The sequence below is a fragment of the Malus domestica genome, chromosome 11, assembly GCF_042453785.1.
Source record: "Malus domestica chromosome 11, GDT2T_hap1".
NCBI classification, from domain to species: Eukaryota; Viridiplantae; Streptophyta; class Magnoliopsida; order Rosales; family Rosaceae; genus Malus; species Malus domestica.
The window spans coordinates 17,753,446-17,774,079 of record NC_091671.1 but is presented as its reverse complement, the minus strand read 5'-3'; the positions used below and the strand labels follow the sequence as shown (position 1 = coordinate 17,774,079).

Genomic DNA, 20,634 nt, shown 5'->3' with positions numbered 1-20,634 from the left:
GGTTATCATTCTACATAGCAGAATGAGAAGGAAAGCCAAGAAGGTTGCTAGCATTCCCTCAAATACTACTAATTATAAATGAATGGTTCCACAACAAACAACACCTAGAATTTTTATGATAAAACTCAACACTTGTTGACTAGTTAATTTGGGTGGTAAAATTGGGACAATATTGGTGTTTTTAGTAGTGGGCTGCTAGTCTGACTTTAAAATCTTTATATGATATCAGAGCAGGTTCCTCTAACCCAATCTGGCTTAACCATTCTAATTGTGAACAAACTCCAACCTAACTGTTCCAATTGTGAAAAAACCCTAACCTGATACAGTTAAATGTTTGTTATTAATTAGCTATGGTTCTATATAGTTCTTAGGAAGTCAGTGTGTATGATTGTGACATGTTCTCTTTCAATAGAAGATAGTATACCTTTGCAATCAGGGCTGGCCAAGGTCGATTTGCATCTTATCAGAACACAGACTGATTCATAAAGTGTATTCACAAAATTATGTAGCAGAGATATGAAATAATAGCATCTTACTTACGAATGATATAAAGCAAATTAGGTCAAAAAAGGTTGATGGCTTTAGCAAATTATTGCCAAGTACTGTTTACATCATGCATAATTGATGAGGAAATGGTATCGAGATGACGACAAACTTATACAATGGAGAGAGAAACCCTAATCTTATTCCCATGGCGGGCCTGATTAGCTTGACTGTGTGAACAGTTTGAAAGTAGGGGGAAGGTAGGTGATAACTGTCGGATAACAGTGTTGGACCTTCAAAGTTTCAAACCATACCATTTTTTTTAGGTTTAATGTAACCTTGAAAGATGAACGTACCTGTCAGTCATCTTTCATAATAAACCAAAACCACTAATTAATAGTTGGGGAAAGTCTCTACGTCATATACAACTGAGATATAACTATACATATTATTTACCATGCTCGTGACAATTTTAAACGTAAATTTTTTAATTCAAGTCCAAAGAGATTCATGATAAGTTATTAAAGAATGAACTATAAAATGTTAGATAGAAAGGATAAGAAATGTCCTTCATGAGGATTAGAAATGTCTTTCATGATCATATTAAACGTAAGATTTTTAATTCAAATCCAAAGAAATTCAGGGTAAGTTATTAAAGAATGAACTATAAAATGTTAAATAGAGAGGATAAGAAATGTCCTTCACGAGGATTAGAAATGTCTTTCAAAATCATTGCAAAAGAATATATGAGAAATTTTGTAAATGACTCATTCAAAGTAAAAATTTGCAAACCCCTCTTAGAGGCCTTTGTGATGCTCATTTTCCGCATCCCCTCTAACATTGTATTGAAATGCTCACAGCCGTAAGGAATATAGACATATCCACGTGATAGTCAAGACTTCCTCTTCTATTAGCGAGGAGCCAAAAGTCTCCAAAATTCAACACTAAACCTGTAAGGAATATAGACATATCCACGTGATAGACAAGACTTCCTCTTCTATTAGCGAGGAGCCAAAAGTCTCCAAAATTCAACACTAAACCCTAACCTCAGCATGTAACGCAAGTGGCCATGTACCGCAGTGGTGGAGAGAAGTGATGTCCTTGCACCATGGTATGGGTTTTGATGAGTCCATATTATACCATATATTTTACCCTATTAATTCTTAGTTATAGTTTATTGGTTATTTTGGTAGAATTTTGATTCTTTGTTATATATTTTCAATGTAGGATATTTGACTTCCTCTGGAGCAAAAAGTGACCAAACGGATGAATTTTAGTGATTTTAATTGGAGAATGTTCATGAGGCTTTCAAGATGATTGTATCAAAATTCCAAATTTTTCTACCAAGTTGTTTGACCGTGGCAATGAAATAAAGGCTCAGCGCGCAGCTTTCCCAGATTGACATTTTTGGACATTTTGGGTATTTTGGAGGTCAAGATGACATATTTTGAGAAAGATTCCCTCTGAGGATTTGTAGGGGACGACTTAAGCTTTCAAAAGAAACCTTTTGGGGCCAAATCGGAATTGATTTGCTTAGTCAAAAGTTTGATTTTCTGAGAAGTCCGAATTTTAGTTCAAATAGGAAACCTTTTTATTTTTTGTTTTATTATTTTATTCTGTTTCCTAATTTTATTCTAAGATTTTTTAGGGTTTTATTTTGTAGTAGTATAAATAAAGATATTTAGCCATTACGGTTAGAGAGGAGAAGGGGGGAACAAACGCACTACTTTGGAATATTCAAGTTTATTTTCAAGGTATTTTCTATCCATGTTTTTAATAATATTTTGTTTTATGATTGTTAGTAGCTAATTTCTTTTGCTAGGACGAGGTCACGAGTCTTAGCAAGAATATGTAGTTTTTTTTCAATTTTCTTATGATATTATACATGCAAGTTTTGAATTATTAATCATTGGTTTAAACTATCTAATTGTCTTGATGATTGACCACCATTAGGATATTTAGAAAAGTAATTTGATGCAATTTTGGTCAAAAGGTTCCCTAAAATTGGCGCTGGCTTCTTGTGGTTAATAATTGTAATTTCACTTAGGATGAACATCACGTCTTAAGGGTTTGTTTGGGCCCAAAATAATAGTTTGAGCCGAGGGTAGGATCACTCTCGGCCCAGGAGGCCGGGCGGCAAAAGGACCATGGATCGGTCAACCCGTGGGAGTCCAAACCTAGGGCGGTTATGACGAATCCTCGTGCAATGGGGAGTCTCGACGGGATCGGATATCCAGGAAATTAATCCAGCTTAGCTAAGGACTAGGTTCATAGTCCTAATAGGTGTAGGACTGGTCGAGGTGATCCGGAGAGGGAAACCTAGTCCGAGTAGAAGGTAAACTCGGACTCAAGGTTCAGTACTATAAATAGGGGACGCTGTGCATCAGGAAAGGGCCTACAAAATCAATACAAAATTGCCCTGCGCAAACTCTCACAACTTGTGATTTTTCTTTTTCCTTTCTTCGCTGACACATCTTCCGTTGGCATCAACAACACTGTGGAAGCAACCGGTGATATCTTAAGTCGGCATAGATAGCTCTGTCACCATAGAGTCAGTCGGTCTCGCAGTATCTTCCGTTGGCATCAACAGCACTGCGGCGAGGACGACTGGTTACCTATCCAAGTCTCGGTCGAGAAGGATTTTCGAATCCCTATTGGTCGAGGTCATCTCATCAGCCTTCTCGGCGAAGTGAGGTGTTACCAGGTTACTGTATTCGGCACATTGACAGCCGAATTTGAGATTGAACTTCGCAAATTAGCAGCCTTGTCTTCAGGCTCTAGAACCCAAGAGGCCGAGAATTGTTCCTTCCTCGGCCGCAATCGCAAGACACAGAAGTCAGCGGCGCGCTCGACGCAACATCATCAAATTTACTCCTCGGCCGAGCTCGGCCGAGCTCGGCAGACGAGTTGGCACGCCCCGCAATCACCGAAGGACGTAGTTAGCTTAGAAAATACTCGGCCTGCGCGCCACGTAGGTTTTTGTAGTTTCTAGGGTCAACATTTTGGCACGCCTAGTGGGACCCAGTGCTAAACTACGAAGTTCATGCCAATTGAAACACGATCGGTAAAAAAGAAAACAGCTATGGGAAAGTCGACAGCCGATTTGCCGAGTCAGAGCATAGGACAGAGTGTGCCACAGGCGCAGAACCTCCTTAGCGCTGCGACACCTGAGTCCACGAGCGCGACTCGCCGAGAGAGAGAAGTTAATCTCGGCGGTCAACCCCGTGGTTTAGAGATCCCTAACAGAAACACGTGCGTTCTCAATAAAGGGATAATAGAAGATTGCGACGAGGATGGTGGTGAAGGATCTGACCCACCAACGAGATCGTTTCTCCGAAAGCGACTAGACGAGCAGTCTCGGTCAGTCGAGCAGACATTTAGTCGGGGCATCGACAAATTGCATGATGCGATAGTCAGTTCTGCTGAGCGACAGAACAGGTTGCTCGAAATGTTGTTTAGTAAAGTCGGTGGCAGCAGGCCTTCCGATCTTCTCCAGCATTGCCCTCCGGGAAACAATTCGTTACCAATTGTACCGGCCGAACCTATTCCTGCTCGCCCCAAACCAATTGAATTGGAAAAAGGTGGAGGGTCGAACAGCGGGTCAGACGGAACCAACCAGAGGAGTCAAGCAGCACCTATTGATATGACCGAAGTCCAGCGGATGATTGACTCGGCCATGAAAAAGGGGCCGAAGTTTCCTAAGTTTATCCATCCGTACCCGGCTTACGTGGAAACGTTTGGATACCCTAAAGGCTTCAAGATTCCAGATTTTAGCCTCTTTGCCGGTGAATCGTCCTTATCTTCGTTAGAACACGTGGCTCGTTTTACCGCGCAATGCGGAGATGTTAATAGTGACTTTCATAAGTTACGGCTGTTCAACTTCTCATTGACCGGCTAGGCATTCGCTTGGTACATTAATTTACCTCCCAATTCCGTCCAGAACTGGGAAGAGTTGGTCGAGAAATTCCATGAGCAGTTTTATCGGCCAGGGATGGAGATGTCAGTTTCTTCGTTAGCAAGGATGGCTCAGGCATCTGATGAATCACCAATGGATTATCTTACTAGGTTCAAGTCAGCCAGGAATTGGTGCCGAGTACCTTTACCCGAAGTAGAATTCGTCAGGCTTGCTTTGAACGGGTTAGACGTCGAATATAAAAAGAAATTCTTGGGGGCAAACTTTCGGGACATGTACGAATTAGCCCAACATGTCGAACAGTATGACTATTTGCTCCGCGAGGAGAAGGTTTCGAAAACGCCATCTCGGGGGACGCTTTACAAGAATCCTACTGTCAACTATGCGTCCACCGAGGATGAATGCGTTAGTGTGGATGCGGCCGAGATAGTGATAGATAAGCCATACGTTTGCAAGGCGTTGACTCAGGTTGATTCTAGCGAAGTCAAAAGTCGCTCGGCCACCGAATGAGCATTGAAACCGTCGAAGGTTTACACTTTTGATATTACCAAGGCTGACGCAATTTTTGACCAACTGTTGTCCGCAAGAATTATCAAGCTTCGGCCTGGTCACAACATTCCTAAAGCCGAAGAGCTTAAGGGAAAAGTGTATTGCAAATATCACAATTCGAGCAAACATACGACAAACAATTGTGTCGTATTTCGCGACAACGTCCAAAGCTGGATTGATAATGGTAAACTGAAATTTCCCGAGAAGAAGATGGGTATTGACGCTGATCCGTTCCCCACGGCAACCGTGAATATGGTCGATGCGTGCCTCCCTAAGGACAAAGGGAAAGGGAAGGCCGAAGTCGTTACGACGCAACGTTTTCGGACTCAGAGTTCTCGGCCACGCTTCATGGCCGATTTCCGTTCAAACGCACCACCTACGGCTTTAACAGGACCCGCTGTTGTCAAACCTATGATGGATTATACCACCGATGAAGACAGCGGGACGGCGGTTTTATGCAAGAAATGTAGAACAAAGGTAGAGAGTGAGTCAGAGGAGAAGCCCCCTTCACCTGGGACGGAACGACCCGTGGCCGCAACCCGGCGGACTGTTGCCAAGGTAGGCCAACATCAAGGGGTTTTTGACAGGCTTGGTCCTAAAGTACGGATGGAAGAGATACCCCCGGTTCGGAGGCGCCTCGATTTTGATGATTCGTTCTATGACGATGATTACTACAAACGAAATTCTAGCAGTACAGAATCATCGCGGAGCCAGAAAACCTTCAAACCTCCTGAACCTAAAGATCAACGGTGGTATACATATCATTCTTCGAGGGGAGTTTACACGGCATTGTCCAAATCCCAGAAACGTAGGCACCAAAGGATAGATTGCATGGCCCGCCGACGGGCAACCCATGAAACTTCAGGCCCTAAATGCGGCCGAAGGACACAATTGCTCCCGATGATGAGCGACCAAGTCCCTCTATCATGACAGAGTTGGTTCAAGGGAAACGGTTGGTCGACCGAGATGTTGAAACTACGTTCGAGGAGGCTGATAAACGGATCAAACTTCTTCTTCGGCCAGGGGAGATGAAGGCACGACTCGAGTTTTTCCGACAAGAGGCCGAAAGCAAGTTCGCACCGCCAGCTATACAAGAACCTTTGATCAAAATTCGACGGAATTTGCATCCACCATTTCTTGGGGAGGCCTTGGAATATATGCGAGAATTTCATAAGAAGCATTCGGCCAACGATCTGTATGGTTTGCCGAAGGCATGCCAGGACACTATTGATCTGGTCCTGACTTGTCCGGATGCCGAGCGAGTCATCCAAAAGACCTCAGATCCAGGACTGAAAGCAAGGTTCCAGCATATCCGAGAAGCTCGTGTCCTTGGATTTGAAGTTGACCCGTGCACCGATATCGGTGCAGCTGACCTCCCTTTCTCGATGGAGGACCTTCAGTATTTACGATATCACTTCGAGGTATTTTCGGCTGTTTCTCTCTTCGGCCGTACGGCCGATGAAGTTGCACGTGTCGCACGTCTAGATGCTTATCTCGACATCAGGGATGCCCGGCTCCACTATCAAGAGCAGGTTCAGGCTTTGGCCCCAAGAGCATTGTCAATTTCGACCCTGCCTGAAGCGGTAGCACAGGACCAACGACTCGCTGATGCAGCACCGCCGCATGAAGCCATCACAGAGGAAACAGAGGAGTCTTGTTGTCCAACTTTGACAGCAACGGAATCGTTCGTTGCCGACCAACCGAGCAAGGAGGGTATCGACCCAATGGGCCCATCAGTCATAGAGAATATGGAAATCAGTATGGTCCATGTGTTACCTGCCGATTTTCAATCACGCACGGCTCAACCAAATTTCCTCAATGGAGATGTGGTTGCCGAAGAACCCGGCCATATTGATTTTGTATCGGTTGCTGAAGGAGAGTCAGCGACAAAAGATGATGGTTTAAAGGCTGCCTTGGTCGAATTGTTCCCTCGTTCATCGTCGGCCAAGCTTCACCATTTAAAGCCATTGTATGTGACGGCCCACATTGAGGGGTATCCAGTTTCTAAAGTTTTTGTCGACTGTGGGGCTACTGTCAATATCATGCCTTTGAACATCATGAAGGCCTTACGTCGTTCGAACGACGAGCTTATTCCGTCAGGAATCACAATGAGTAGTTTCGTCGGCGACAAATCCCAAACCAAAGGGGTACTTCCGTTAACCGTCAATATCGCTGGTCGCACCCACATGACCGCCTTTTTCGTGGTTGATTCCAAAACCGAATATAATGAACTGCTCGACCGAGATTGGATCCATCAAACCAGCTGTATTCCTTCTTCGTTGTATCAAGTGCTTGTCTTTTGGGACGGCAAATCGGTCACTGTTCATCCGGCCGATAGCCAACCCTTCGAAGCTAACATGATCCAAGCCCGGTATTATGATGACCACGTCGGCTATATTACATTGCAAGGCTTCAATGAAGACGGACGACCGACTCGGATTTCGGTTCAGAAAGCTATCGAGGTTGGCGCCGAGACTGTCCACCAGGATTCGGCGAGACTCGGATTGGCCAATTTCCTCCCCGAGTCTGATGTCTGACACAGACCAGGACAAACGTAGGGCCGCGGTTTCATCTACGATGGAACGACTGCTGGCCCATTGGTATACTATATCTCGGCAACCGAATTCAGGCGTGAACCTCGTCGAATTCCTTGCCGAAGAGGATCCTGGTCCTGCCCTATCTTTTGATCAAGTCCAAGCTGCCCCGGCCGAGCTCGAGGATTATCGGCCCCAAGTTAAGGACCCCCTAGAAGAAATTAATGTTGGGACGGCCGGTGACCCACGGCCTGTGTTTGTTAGCGCTTTACTTCCTCAGCAAATGAAGGACGAGTTGCGGGCCTTGCTTACGGAATTCAAAGATTGTTTTGCTTGGAGTTATCATGAAATGCCCGGCTTAGATCGTGCTCTGGTCGAGCATGAATTACGCATTAAGCCCGGATTCAAGCCTTTCCGTCAGCCACCTCGTCGATTCTCGACCGAAGTACAACTCAGTGTCAAGGACGAACTAGTTCGGCTCTTGAAAGCCGGATTCATCCGGACAGCTCGATATGTCGAATGGTTGGCAAATATTGTTCCTGTATTAAAGAAAAGTGGTGCACTGCGCATCTGCACCGATTTTCGAAATCTGAATCTGGCAACGCCCAAAGATGAATATACAATGCCGATTTCAGATCTGTTAATCGATGCCGCGGCGAATCATGCGATCTTATCCTTTATGGATGGACATGCCGGGTACAACCAGATATTTATTGCCGAAGCCGATGTGCACAAAACTGCTTTCCGTTGCCCGGGGGCACTCGGCACTTACGAATGGGTTGTCATGCCATTTGGCCTCAAGAATGCCGGCGCCACGTACCAACGGGCGATGAACACCATCTTCCATGATTTGATTGGTACCATCGTCGAAGTTTATATCGACGATGTTGTCGTCAAATCTAAACGCCGACAGACACATCTGGACGATCTCCGACAGGCGTTCCTCCGCATGCGTCAGCACAACCTCAAGATGAATCCTGCCAAGTGTGCCTTCGGTGTATCGGCCGGGAATTTTCTTGGTTTCCTCGTACATCATCGTGGGATTGAAGTCGATGAGAATAAGGCACGCGCAATCATCACTGCCCCACCCCCAACAACGAAGAAACAATTACAGTCCTTACTCGGCCAGATCAAATTTTTACGCCGATTTATTGCTAATTCGGCAGGTAAAATGAAAGCATTTTCCACACTTTTGAAACTCAAGGACTCAGATAAGTTCGTATGGAATGAGGAGCATCAGGCGGCGTTTACGCAGATCAAGGTTTCTCTTACAAACCCACCTGTCCTGGTCCCTCCTCAACGCGGCAAGCCTCTCAAGCTATACATTTCGGCGGCCGAAGAGTCCATCGGTTGCCTCCTTGCGCAAGACAACGATGCCGGACGGGAACATGTTATCTTCTACCTCAGCCGTAATCTGAGTCATCCGGAAATCAATTATTCCGCCGTTGAGAAGCTTTGTCTCGCCGTGTTCTTCGCTGCATCCAAGCTTCAGCATTACATGCTCCCGACGGTCACACAAGTTATTACCCAGACTGACGTTCTCCGGTACATGCTTACCCGGCCAATTGTGAAGGGCCGAATTGGGAAATGGACGATGGTGTTGTCCGAGTTCAGTTTGCAATATATGCCGCAAAAAGCTGTGAAAGGACAGGTGTTGGCCGATTTCCTTGCCCAGCACCCTTCGCCTTACGGTTTCGGGAGTGCTAACGTCGAAATCGGCATGGTGGTGACCCGCGACAACTATTGGACGATGTATTTCGATGGTTCTAGTACTTCGTCCTCGGCCGGCGCAGGCATCGTCATTCAATCTCCTCACAACGATCGTTGGTATGTTTCGCTCAAATTGGATTTCGACTGCACCAATAATCAGGCCGAATACGAGGCGCTGGTCATTGGTCTGGGCCTCCTTCTTGACCTACATGCCACTCGTGTCCTCGTCCTCGGGGATTCTGAACTAGTGATTAACCAAATTAATGGGTCTTTTCGCTGCATGAGTTGTACTCTAGCGTCGTACCACATGGTCGCCAGTTATTTGGCCGAGTCTTTTGACGGTATTACATTCGAGTATGTTTCCCGGGTTCATAATACCGACGCAGACGAGTTGGCTCAAATCGCCTCCGGTGCACAACTCCTAGGGGGCAAGCTAGGCCGGGAGATACCAATATTACGACAATTATACCCGGCCTTGGTTGATCAGCAAATCCTCCGTCGAGACAATGTGATACGCACCAGGGTCATGTCCCTGCCGTCGTTGTTAGATCGGCAGGACTCTATAGAAATTTGCACGGTCGAGGCAGTACCAGATGATTGGAGAAAGCCCATTATGCAGTACCTTGACAATCCTAACGGAAAACATAGTCGCAGGACACGGGTTCACGCCACGAACTATGTCACGTACCAGAACGAGTTGTACCGAAAGGGCGAAGATGGTTTGTTATTGCTATGCCTCGGCCCCCAAGAGAGTGCTCGGGCGATTGCAGAGGTTCATGAAGGGGTATGCGGGGCTCACCAGTCGGGACGAAAAATGCGATGGCTACTCCGACGACATGGCTATTTTTGGCCGAGAATACTGAAAGATTGTATCGAGTTTGCACGAGGATGCGTGCAGTGCCAAATCCATGGGCCTATACAAAGGGTCCCGACCGAATCACTACATTCGATCATTAAGCCGTGGCCGTTTAGAGGATGGGCCATGGATGTAATCGGCAAAATCATGCCGACTTCCGGAGCTGCTAAGCATGCATGGATAATAGTCGCAACTGATTACTTCACTAAGTGGGTCGAAGCAAAATCATATGCCGAGTTAACATCTAAAGAAGTTTGCGATTTCGTGGAGGAACACATTGTGACCCGATTCGGTGTTCCAGAAACGATCATAACTGACAATGGAACAATCTTCACAGCCAAAAGGTTTAAAGAATACACGGCCAATTTGAAAATTCGGCTGGAACAGTCCACACCGTATTATCCACAGGCGAATGGGCAGGCCGAGGCAAGTAATAAAGTGTTGATCGGCATCCTCGAAAAAATAATAAAAGAAAGGCCTGGCATGTGGCATTTGAAATTGAACGAGGCATTATGGGCATACCGAACGTCGCCCCGGTCGGCGACTGCAACAACCCCGTACGCATTAACCTACGGACACGATGCGGTGCTACCAGTCGAGTTGAGCATAAATTCGTTGCGATTAATTGAACAAAGTAGTTTGTTTAGCGCCGAATATAATCAGTCCATGAGACAGGGGCTGGAAGATTTGGAAGAGGCATGAATTGACGCTTATAACTTACTGGTGGCACAAAAACAGATTGCCGAGCGAGCCTATAATCAGAAGGTACGACAGAAAACGTTCGGCGAAGGTGAATTGGTGTGGCAAACGGTGTTGCCCATAGGATTAAAAGATCCTAGGTTTGGCAAATGGTCGCCGAATTGGGAAGGGCCGTTCATTGTGCATAAAGTATACGGCAAAGGGGCGTATCATCTTAAAGACCGGACTGGAGTAGTTCACAAATTACCGATTAATGGGAAGTTCTTGAAGAAATACTATCCGGTCACATGGGAGATGCGCGAATAAAAAATTTCTTGTACCAGTAGAAAAAAAATCATTCCATTAAGATTGATAGGTATTACAAAAATGAGTGGGTCGAATACATTCAAGGAGACGAGGGAAGAAGAGTGCTGAGCAGAGCCTTCAACTCCAACCACCGCACGTCGGCCATGATGACTTCGGCTTACCGATTCTTTTTGTCCAATTTTAGTCGCTCGACTCGTTTTTTGGCCGCCGCATACTCAGTTAGGCGATTCTTCCCACCTGACTCGAAGTCCCTCGCAAACTCAGAAGCAATGGCCGACCGGCGTTTCGCTAGTTCGGCCATCTGACGGTCGAGCTCGGCTAACGCTTCTCCTTTTGCCCGTAGATCGTCAATCTTCGGACGGAGGGTGTCTTGAACGGCCGTGGCGGCTTGCAGGTCTTGTTCGGCCTTCAGAGCAGTCTGGAAGATACTGAATGTCTCCCGAACGCGCTCCAAGGCAGACGATGCCCGAACAATGGCATCTCCGCTCAGGCGACCGTCAGCTCCAAGGTCGTTCAGACACACGCCGAGCAGATCAAGACCGTTGCGCTCAAGTACTTGCGAGGATGAGAGCGACAAGATTTCTCGCAACTGGGTTAGGGCGCTTGGATCGGCAGCCTCAGTCGGAGCGGCCGAAGGGCCGGACTCTGCAGTCGTGCTGGAAAAGAGGGCTTTGAATTCAACCTCCCATGAAGCCTGCACGAATGGATAAGGTTAAGATTAAAGGAAGTCATGACAAGAATAGCAAGAAGGTGTTGTTTTTTTAACCTGCCGAGAGGAGACCTCGGCCATGTCCCCAGGATCGTTGCTTGAACCTAAAGAACTCAATGGCCGAGCCCAGTGTCTCAGATTGCTTCTCACTTCACGCGGCCGATGGAGGTTATCTACGTTTGATGGCCACTGAGGCGGCCAGGAAATATAGATAACGCCATTCGGCGCATAGAATTGACGGTGAAAAGAATGTACAAGCACCTGACATTTAGTATTTTCCTTGTTTAGAATTCTAAAGCAGAAAAGCAATCAGGAGGAGACAATTGGAGGTACTTACAAAATCCGAGGTAACCTCCTGTGGAGGAATGTGGAAGCCTTGGTCTTGAGGATGGACCGGCGATTCCACCGTGGCCTCGGGTTCCTCGAGTAGCCGTTTGCCACGGTCGGCTGCCGATGGGCCGACTGGCGCAGCTGCTTCAGAGGCAGGGACTTCCTGGTCCTGAGAAAGAACGAGAGGTTCGGCCACCGGGGTCGGTTCCTCGACCGTGCGCTTGCCACGATTAGCCGAGGAGGGGCCGGTTTGAACCACCATCTCGGATACTGGATGAGGTTGTCGACGAGTATGAGGACGATGCGCCAGCGGGACCTCGTCGCTCCCCTCACTCTCTTCCAACACGAGGACCGAGGGATTTGGATTCTTGGGAGAGGTTCCCTCGGTCGTAGAAGCCGCCTGTTGTGAGACAGGTGCCTTCTCGATAGAGGGAGGGACAATTGATGCGTCGGCCACAGAGGCAGGCCGCGCTAGGGCCGTCTCTGCGGCCAAAGCCGGTTGTTTCTCGACCCCAGAATCACCGGCGGCGGGAGAAGGGGAAGCACTGGGAGTCGTCGTGTGACTGGAGATAACGTGGATCTCCCGTGCACCTTTCTTCGCCATTTGTTTAACCCGCTTAGCAGGCGGGGAAGGCTCAACAGCCGGCTCGGCCTCTTGGCGAGGCCGTTTGATCAGCACAGCCCTACCAGCGGGTTTGTCCTTTTGGGCCACGAACGATTTTTTTCCCGGCCGTGGCAGCGGCAACTGCCTCCGTCTTCCTCAAAGGCCGACTACCTAAAAAGATAAAGACAATTTAGTAAGGCAAATCAATATGCAAGGTTGATGGAAAGGAGGAAAGTGGAACAGGTACCTTAAGGATGAGGGGCCGAGGCCTTCTTAGGCCGGTCACCGAAGAGTCTGCTAAGCACATCTTCAACCGGCGCACCAAAGAATTCCTGGGTGTATTTCTCCCACCACTCGCCAAAGGTGTCGGTGCAATGGGTTTCCGGGGTGGCTGGTCGAAGGCGGAATTTTTGGCAGCGCTCTTGGAACTCCCTCACGGCGATTCTACACTCATTCTCAGAGGAACGAGGTTCGCGTCCACGGCTTAGGACCGTTCGGGAGGAGAGAAGGGGGATAGGGCAGCCCTGAAGGTAGCCGAGCTGTCGGGCAAGGAAGTTCGGATGATATACTTCCCAACCTGACCGTTTCCCATCACAGCCGAGAGGGAGGTCGCGAGCAAGCACAAACGACCCCCAGGTCTGACGAAGATCGGCGTCTTCCTCCGCGCTCCATGGGGAGGTAGGCAGCCTGATGGAGGAAGGGTAGTCTCGACGACGACATATTAGGAACTCGTCGTTGGAGAAGTCGTCGAGAGCGAAGAGGTACCGAAATACCTCTTCGGCTTGATGGGGAGGTGTCGATCGAGAGGCCAGTTGAGGCCCAAGCGCCTCTGTTGGTGAGAATTCAGCTATGGCCGGCCGAATGGAGGCGAAGTATACCTGCAACCATAGTTGGAAGATCCAGAGAGGACCATTCTGGTGTGGGTCGACCTTGTGGAGGGTCGCCTCGGCCAGGCAGCGGAAAAGTTGGGCGAGAATGTTGGAACTCAGTGCCAAGACGTGACCACTAGCCAGGGTTTCGGCTACCGGCATGTTCTCGACCAAACACTTGTTTGACTTGGTACAACAAATGTATTTGTTGTACCAGTAGAAGAGGAAGGCTTCATGCTCTCCCTCTCGCATGTCCTCTTCTCCTCGGCCGGCGAAGTGGAGATAGAGGGTGTTGTAATTACAGAAGTTCTTGTGGAGCTTCTGAATGTCTTCCTTCGACGGGATATGACCGTCACGGTTCAAGGTCTCGGAGGCCCGACGGTCGAAGAGCGTTTTCAGGTCGATATTCGACGGATGCCCAGAGAGGGTCGCGTCGACAGGGATCCCAGTCGCCGAAGTCCCCAGAATGGCAGTGATATCCAGGATGGTGGGACCAATGGGACCCAGAGGAAGGACCATTGTGTTGGTGGCCAAGCACCAGAAGCACAGAGCGGCTTGGAGAAGCTCCTTGTCGGGAACGATTTCCATAGACGAAAGGAGGATGGCGTCGTAGATGCCAAGAGCCTTCCATTGCTCGCCGAAGAGTCGTTCCATTCGAATGACCCAGGCTGCCCAGGATGTGGTCGTCGAGGGCCAGGAGCCCTGGGGCTAAGCCGCATCCCATCGCGACCATTCAAACCCTTGAAGCAAGGGTGTTAGGCAGTGCTCCTGTAGAAGGCCGATGATAGTCGGCGGTATTGTAGCCTTGAAGAGAGGGCCCAGGATTTGGTACTGGGTGCTCATGTCGTTTTCAAACCGGATGGTCTTGATCGAGCTCCGATAAAAAATCTTCTGATGTTGGTCACACTCCCTGGAAAGCTTGGAAATGAAGGACGCCATTGTGAGAAAGAAGCACGAAGTAGAAGGGTTGTCTGGGTTGGGGATTTAAAGACGAAGACTTGGAATAGGAGAAATGCACTAGAAATCAATGGCAGAGGATTTCAGGAAGTTTGAAAGCGTAAAGGTACAAATGAGGGAATTTCGGTATTTATAGAGTTATAGGGGGAAGAGCAATCGTTCGAAATTCAAAACAAAGGGCAAAATCGACCGAAGGAATTGTCGATCATGACGAACATTTGGGAAATGCGGTTGAAAAGACCGAAGGTCAGGGTTTTGGGGGCGCAGGATTGCGTGTGACGGCGAAATTAATGACGAAAGACGGTTCGACGCTCGCACGATGACAAGTGGGCTCACGGACTGAGGTAGTGGCTCGCGGATTGAGATAGTGGTCATGATGGCAAGACGGTTTAGGCTGCCGCACGCCTTAGACGTCATTATGGGGGATTGGCCATGTTAGAGGACGCCACGTGGCGAGTGGGTTAGCAGGATCAAGATCGTGCGATCGTGCTCAATAAATGCGCCTTGGAACTCGGGTATTAGGATCCTAAGTGGTAGATTCGCTTCTTCAAGGCCGAAACTCGGCCGAAGGTTTCAAGCCGAGGACCTCAGAAGCGAGGGGGCAATGTTTGGGCCCAAAATAATAGTTTGGGCCGAGGGTAGGATCACTCTCGGCCCAGGAGGCCGGGCGGCAAAAGGACCATGGATCGGTCAACCCGTGGGAGTCCAAACCTAGGGCGGTTATGACGAATCCTCGTGCAATGGGGAGTCTCGACGGGATCGGATATCCAGGAAATTAATCCAGCTTAGCTAAGGACTAGGTTCATAGTCCTAATAGGTGTAGGACTGGTCGAGGTGATCCGGAGAGGGAAACCTAGTCCGAGTAGGAGGTAAACTCGGACTCAAGGTTCAGTACTATAAATAGGGGACGCTGTGCATCAGGAAAGGGCCTACAAAATCAATACAAAATTGCCCTGCGCAAACTCTCACAACTTGTGATTTTTCTTTTTCCTTTCTTCGCTGACACATCTTCCGTTGGCATCAACAACACTGTGGAAGCAACCGGTGATATCTTAAGTCGGCATAGATAGCTCTGTCACCGTAGAGTCAGTCGGTCTCGCAGTATCTTCCGTTGGCATCAACAGCACTGCGGCGAGGACGACTGGTTACCTATCCAAGTCTCGGTCGAGAAGGATTTTCGAATCCCTATTGGTCGAGGTCATCTCATCAGCCTTCTCGGCGAAGTGAGGTGTTACCAGGTTACTGTATTCGGCACATTGACAGCCGAATTTGAGATTGAACTTCGCAAATTAGCAGCCTTGTCTTCAGGCTCTAGAACCCAAGAGGCCGAGAATTGTTCCTTCCTCGGCCGCAATCGCAAGACACAGAAGTCAGCGGCGCGCTCGACGCAACATCATCAAATTTACTCCTCGGCCGAGCTCGGCCGACGAGTTGGCACGCCCCGCAATCACCGAAGGACGTAGTTAGCTTAGAAAATACTCGGCCTGCGCGCCACGTAGGTTTTTGTAGTTTCTAGGGTCAACAGGGTTACATAGCTTTTCATAAAACATAATGAGTCTTTCATGTTCATATTTGATCCGAACGTCCGTACGGGTTGCATGTTAGATATACGTTCTACGTTGGATGTTCCAAGTAGGGTATATATTAGGAAAACCTAACCTTCAAAATATGGGCAATTCATAAGTAATTGGAAGAACTACGTAGGATTGTTAAGGTAACAGCTGAACCCTAGGGCTTTTACAAATTGATTTTCTTTAAATTGGTTTTTAGTTGATTTATTTAATTGTTTTTAATTTAAATTCGTTTTTATTATTTTAAATTCCAAAAACATCATTTTCACAACTTTGTTCTAAATAATTAGCTAAAGATTAGTATAAATTATTCATGCAATCCTTATGGAAAACGACATTACTTGAGTTGCTATACTATAATAACCTTATACTCTTGCAAGTATTTTTATGTGCTTTTATCTCTACTTTTGCAGGTGGTAAAAATCACTATCAGGTTCCAACCCCGTCTTCTCCTTAATCTAACATCTAATCTAACAAATCTATTGTTTGACCAAAAAAAAAAAAAAAAAATACCCCACATGTAATGACTTAATTCCACCTTCCTTCTTCTCCGATTTTTCATGGCAATCAGTTGTCTCAACTAAACTTGTACAAAATGTTGAGTTCATCTATAAACCTGATACATCAAAACAGAAATCTTTTTGTGAATTGGTTGAACTTATCACACATGCAACTTTTTCAGTTTTTAACTCGCTTTTACTGATAGTTTAGGCGAGAATTCTACTATTCACCGATGTATAGAATGCATTATTTTTATGACTAGATTATAACCGTTTTAATCCAATCGTACAAACATTGGTGTATTCAATGTATTGCAGAAGACCGTAATTTAGAATTTTGGATTCTTTTTGCAGTCATTAGAATTCTTTTTATCTAGTGGTCACTGTGTTTACTGTCAGTAGACAGACTTGAATACATATTTATTTACACAAAGGTACACAATATTGATTCAGGAGGATTAAGTTGTGCAGTTACAGTACGAGACGAAAGGAAAAGAAATTGAGATAACTGAACATTAAGCATATATATAGATTTTACAAAAACTAATTAAAAATGGATCATTTTTCAAAGTAATCTTCAGTCCTCCCCTTGAAGCCAATCTGCCCAAAGGTAAGGGTGATGAAAAGCCCCAGGTGCCATGTTATCAGCCACAACCTGCTCAAAAAATTGTATATCCTCGTCATATTTACTTGAAGCAAAAAACATTAGAAAATTTAGATTGAATGCCAGTTTTGCTCTTTTTCTTATAAAAGCGTAATACTCTTTCTTTACACTTGCACGAGGGTTCAGCTCATTACTTTAGTTTAAGTCATAAAAATTAGAGCCCGTTTGATAACTATAATGGTGGAGGAAAAACACATCGGGAAAATGAGGGATGAAGAAGAGTAGAGATGTAAAGAATAATTGTTTGTTGTATTTAGTATTTAATCTCAAGTTTCCCAATGGATTATTTTTGAAATATTAGGTTGTCATTACAAATTGATACCATTTTAAGACCTCAGGCTATAATATGAAAATTTTGAATCCTCATGGCCCAATTAGAAAATCACCCTAAATTAAAGGATTTACAATGGAAAACGACCCAAACTTAAAAGGATTTAGAATGTAATTAGCCTAGTGTGGCATAGCCAAACTTCCCCTCCCCTTAATGTAAAAATATTGATGTATTCAAAAAAAAAAAATGTAATTAATGTTTTTCTTTAGATAGCTAGAAAGTGAACTGACTAAATAAAACAAGAACGGTGCCATGGTCTAGTGGTGAGGACATTGGACTCTGAATCCAGTAACCTGAGTTCAAATCCCGGTGGGACCTTCGTTTCTTTTCTTTTTCCCCCTTTTTTATTTCTACACTTACTGAGAATCAAATGCCAAACATATAATAACCAGCCTCCTAATTCCTTATCTCAAGGAGTGCTACGTTTCTTCGTCACACGATTAAGTTTATCACACGACCTAATCAATCTTATATCTAATAGACAAGTTTATGTCGCTTTGAAATAGCTCAATATATTAGTAAACATGCAAAACTGATCGAGAATACAAACAAGTCACTCTATAAAACGTAATTAGTGAGATAACCTACTTAACCGCTCAAGTACATATAAAAGAGCTAGTGCAAGTATATTTTTGACCACTTAACCTTTTATTTTGGGATTCTAGCTGTTTGTAGCTCATTTAGTTACAACTTTACCCCCATATCACCTTAATTCAATTCACCTTCCCTAGTATCTGCTTGTATTAGAAAAACTTTTAATTTGGGAATTGGGGGTTGTTTGGGATTATTTTAAGGGAGTTTTGCTGCATATATGTGGTAGGGGCCCTATAAAAGATTTTGGATTTTTTTCACAAATGATCTCTGAAATTGACCCACTCTATCAAGAAATTGAAAATTGATCAATGTTATTCTTGAATATGAGTGTTGCAAATCACTCTCATCCTTCCATCTTAATTATGTTAGAAAGTCTGTTAGTGTGTTGATGTTGCACATTGTGGTCCACCACTCCAATATTCAACCGAATGATGACATTGATTTGCAACACCCATATTCAGAATTTTTAAATTTAGTGACCATTTTGATGGTGGGAGTCAATTTTAGAGTTCATTTGTGATAAAAACTTTTTTTTTTTTTTTTGCTGGGCTAGTTGTATTTGTCTTGGCCATTTGGGCCTAGATGTCGTAATTGTGCCCTTTGGAGTGCAATATTGGGTTTGAAGAAAAAAGAAAAAAAACAAAGAAAAACCTGTGATATCAATCTAAACAAGATCAAACACTAAAGGAACAAAATTTAGAAGAAGGGTTACTAACCAAAATTGAGAAGTGAGAGCAGGAGGTGAGGGGAAGTGAGCGAGCTCAGCACCAATGCTCTCAAAGAAGAGCCCAGTCAAACTCTTACCTCCGATTAATGGTATGCTCGACGGAGCCAACCATCCGATCAACCCAAACCCAATCACATTCAGATCCCTCCGCAGCCAATCTCTCTGAAAGCTACTGTTTGTTCCCAACACATTCAACACAAAACAAAACCATATATGCATCAGTGCATGGATTGCATGGATATCTGACCATTAATTGTCTGCTTAATTTAGGCTAAACATTGATTATAATTAATTAACCGCGTATTGTCTTATATAAACCACGTATTGTACCTGTATTAATACGATTGACACATTGACACAACCGCATACAACAATTTCTACGTTACAACAACAAAATCAACGGTCATGATCTTCTTAAAAAACGATAGCTAGGTAAATTACCATGTGAACCTTCCTCCAGAAGCCCTATCTTGCCTCAGAGGGTTGCCAACCACAATAGGCTTCACAAAGCCTGCAATTAAAGAGCATTGCAACATTAGTATATTGTACAAAGGCGCATTTTAGTGAGAGCACATATATATATATGTGTGTGTGCGTGTGCGTGTGTGTGTATGTGAAGTATGAACCTGAAGAGAGGCATGTCCTGCTTGGTGAGAGGGAGGAACTGCCCAGCCCCATCACGGTTGATGCGGTCGCCATGGTTGCTGCCATTTTTTCGGTTCAGAGCTGTAAGTTTTGGAGTGAGTGAGTCAGAAATATTATTGGTGAAGATGGTGGTCGAGATTAAGTTTTGTCAGCTGTTGATGGAGATTTTTTGGGAAGATAGAAGGGATTTGCATGGATGGAGTTTGATCAATGATCATCTGCCACGTGTGACTTCATATGATAAAGTGGGGTCTCACTCATCTAACACCACCAAAGGTGTTTCCATCTTGCTGAAGATATGTGCTAGCTCAGCAATGTCAGCATGTTGTGTGTGATCATGTAGTACGATGTAATTTCACCAGAGTTTCAAGTAAAGATTGCGAATTTAGATCCATATTAGATCAGGGCAATTAAGATGGGCCTTTGCCTTTCGTAGCTAACAAAACCCAACTCAATTCAAGACTGCTAAAGATCAAAGGACGAGAAAAATAAGAAAAACGAATTAAAAACTCTGAATCTTGTTCCAAATATATAGAAAAAGAAGAAAAACGCTACAAATAGTCAAGACGGTCACATAACATGAAAATACTTTTCTTTTTACCAAAAATTATGTTTTACTAAGTTACAATAGGTGTATTTTTTTTTAAACAAATGATATTATCTATACTAAAGGGGGAGGGGGTGGGCTTAGCCTTACAATAGGCTAGTAATAATGTGGTTCAAATTCGTCTTAGGTTCAATTCTCGCCAAAGGCGAATTTAAACCACATTATTGCTAGCCTATTGTGAAATTAAGCCCCCCCTTAGACTTACTTCAACCCTTAGAGTAAAACTCAAATTTTAGGTTCTAAACCTCCACTAACTTGCTCCAACCCTTGAGACAAATATAAGTTTGAACCCAAAACTCATTTATGGGGTAAATTTAGCTCACGATTTCCCCTGGGTTAGTGGGCTAGCCCACCATATATGTGCATTTGTTTTAGTTTTATATTTACAAATTTATTGAATCTAACGACTAAGATCTAATATGATAAAATCCAACGGTAAAAAAAAAAGATCTAACTGTTCAAATTTAAATTCAACG

The 20,634-nt window shown here is 45.2% G+C and overlaps 2 protein-coding genes and 1 non-coding gene across 3 annotated transcripts; 2 read left to right on the top strand and 1 right to left on the bottom strand.

The window, feature by feature from the left end:
- Positions 1 to 5,871: 5,871 nt before the first annotated feature.
- Positions 5,872 to 9,786, top strand: LOC139189462 (uncharacterized). Its single transcript, XM_070808418.1, has 5 exons — positions 5,872 to 7,260; positions 7,355 to 8,036; positions 8,646 to 9,202; positions 9,350 to 9,599; positions 9,677 to 9,786. The coding sequence occupies exons 1-5, from the start codon at positions 5,872 to 5,874 to the stop codon at positions 9,784 to 9,786; spliced, it is 2,988 nt and encodes a 995-aa protein (XP_070664519.1).
- A 7,192-nt stretch (positions 9,787 to 16,978) lies between these two features.
- On the bottom strand, positions 16,979 to 19,890 carry LOC114819557 (photosystem I subunit O-like). Its single transcript, XM_029088668.2, has 4 exons — positions 19,533 to 19,890; positions 19,348 to 19,417; positions 18,896 to 19,078; positions 16,979 to 17,245 (listed from the first exon to the last, which is right to left on the bottom strand). The coding sequence occupies exons 1-4, from the start codon at positions 19,615 to 19,617 to the stop codon at positions 17,149 to 17,151; spliced, it is 435 nt and encodes a 144-aa protein (XP_028944501.1). The 5' UTR covers positions 19,618 to 19,890; the 3' UTR covers positions 16,979 to 17,148.
- TRNAQ-CUG (transfer RNA glutamine (anticodon CUG)) lies at positions 17,832 to 17,903 on the top strand. Its single transcript has one exon. It is a non-coding gene; the product is annotated as a tRNA-Gln (tRNA).
- Positions 19,891 to 20,634: the final 744 nt, after the last annotated feature.

Excerpts from the sequence above, each read along its gene's own strand:
- LOC114819557 (XM_029088668.2), bottom strand. The coding sequence starts at position 19,617 with ATGGCAGCAACCATGGCGACCGCATCAACCGTGATGGGGCTGGGCAGT. Across the intron at positions 19,079-19,347 it reads TCTGGAGGAAGGTTCACATG|TAGCTTTCAGAGAGATTGGC; the intron begins GTAATTTACCTA and ends GGGAACAAACAG. Across the intron at positions 17,246-18,895 it reads GCTCTCACTTCTCAATTTTG|GTTGTGGCTGATAACATGGC; the intron begins GTTAGTAACCCT and ends TTTTTTGAGCAG.
- LOC139189462 (XM_070808418.1), top strand. The coding sequence starts at position 5,872 with ATGACAGAGTTGGTTCAAGGGAAACGGTTGGTCGACCGAGATGTTGAA. Across the intron at positions 7,261-7,354 it reads TCTTTTGGGACGGCAAATCG|GCTTCAATGAAGACGGACGA; the intron begins GTCACTGTTCAT and ends TTACATTGCAAG. Across the intron at positions 9,203-9,349 it reads CTAACGTCGAAATCGGCATG|GCCGAATACGAGGCGCTGGT; the intron begins GTGGTGACCCGC and ends ACCAATAATCAG.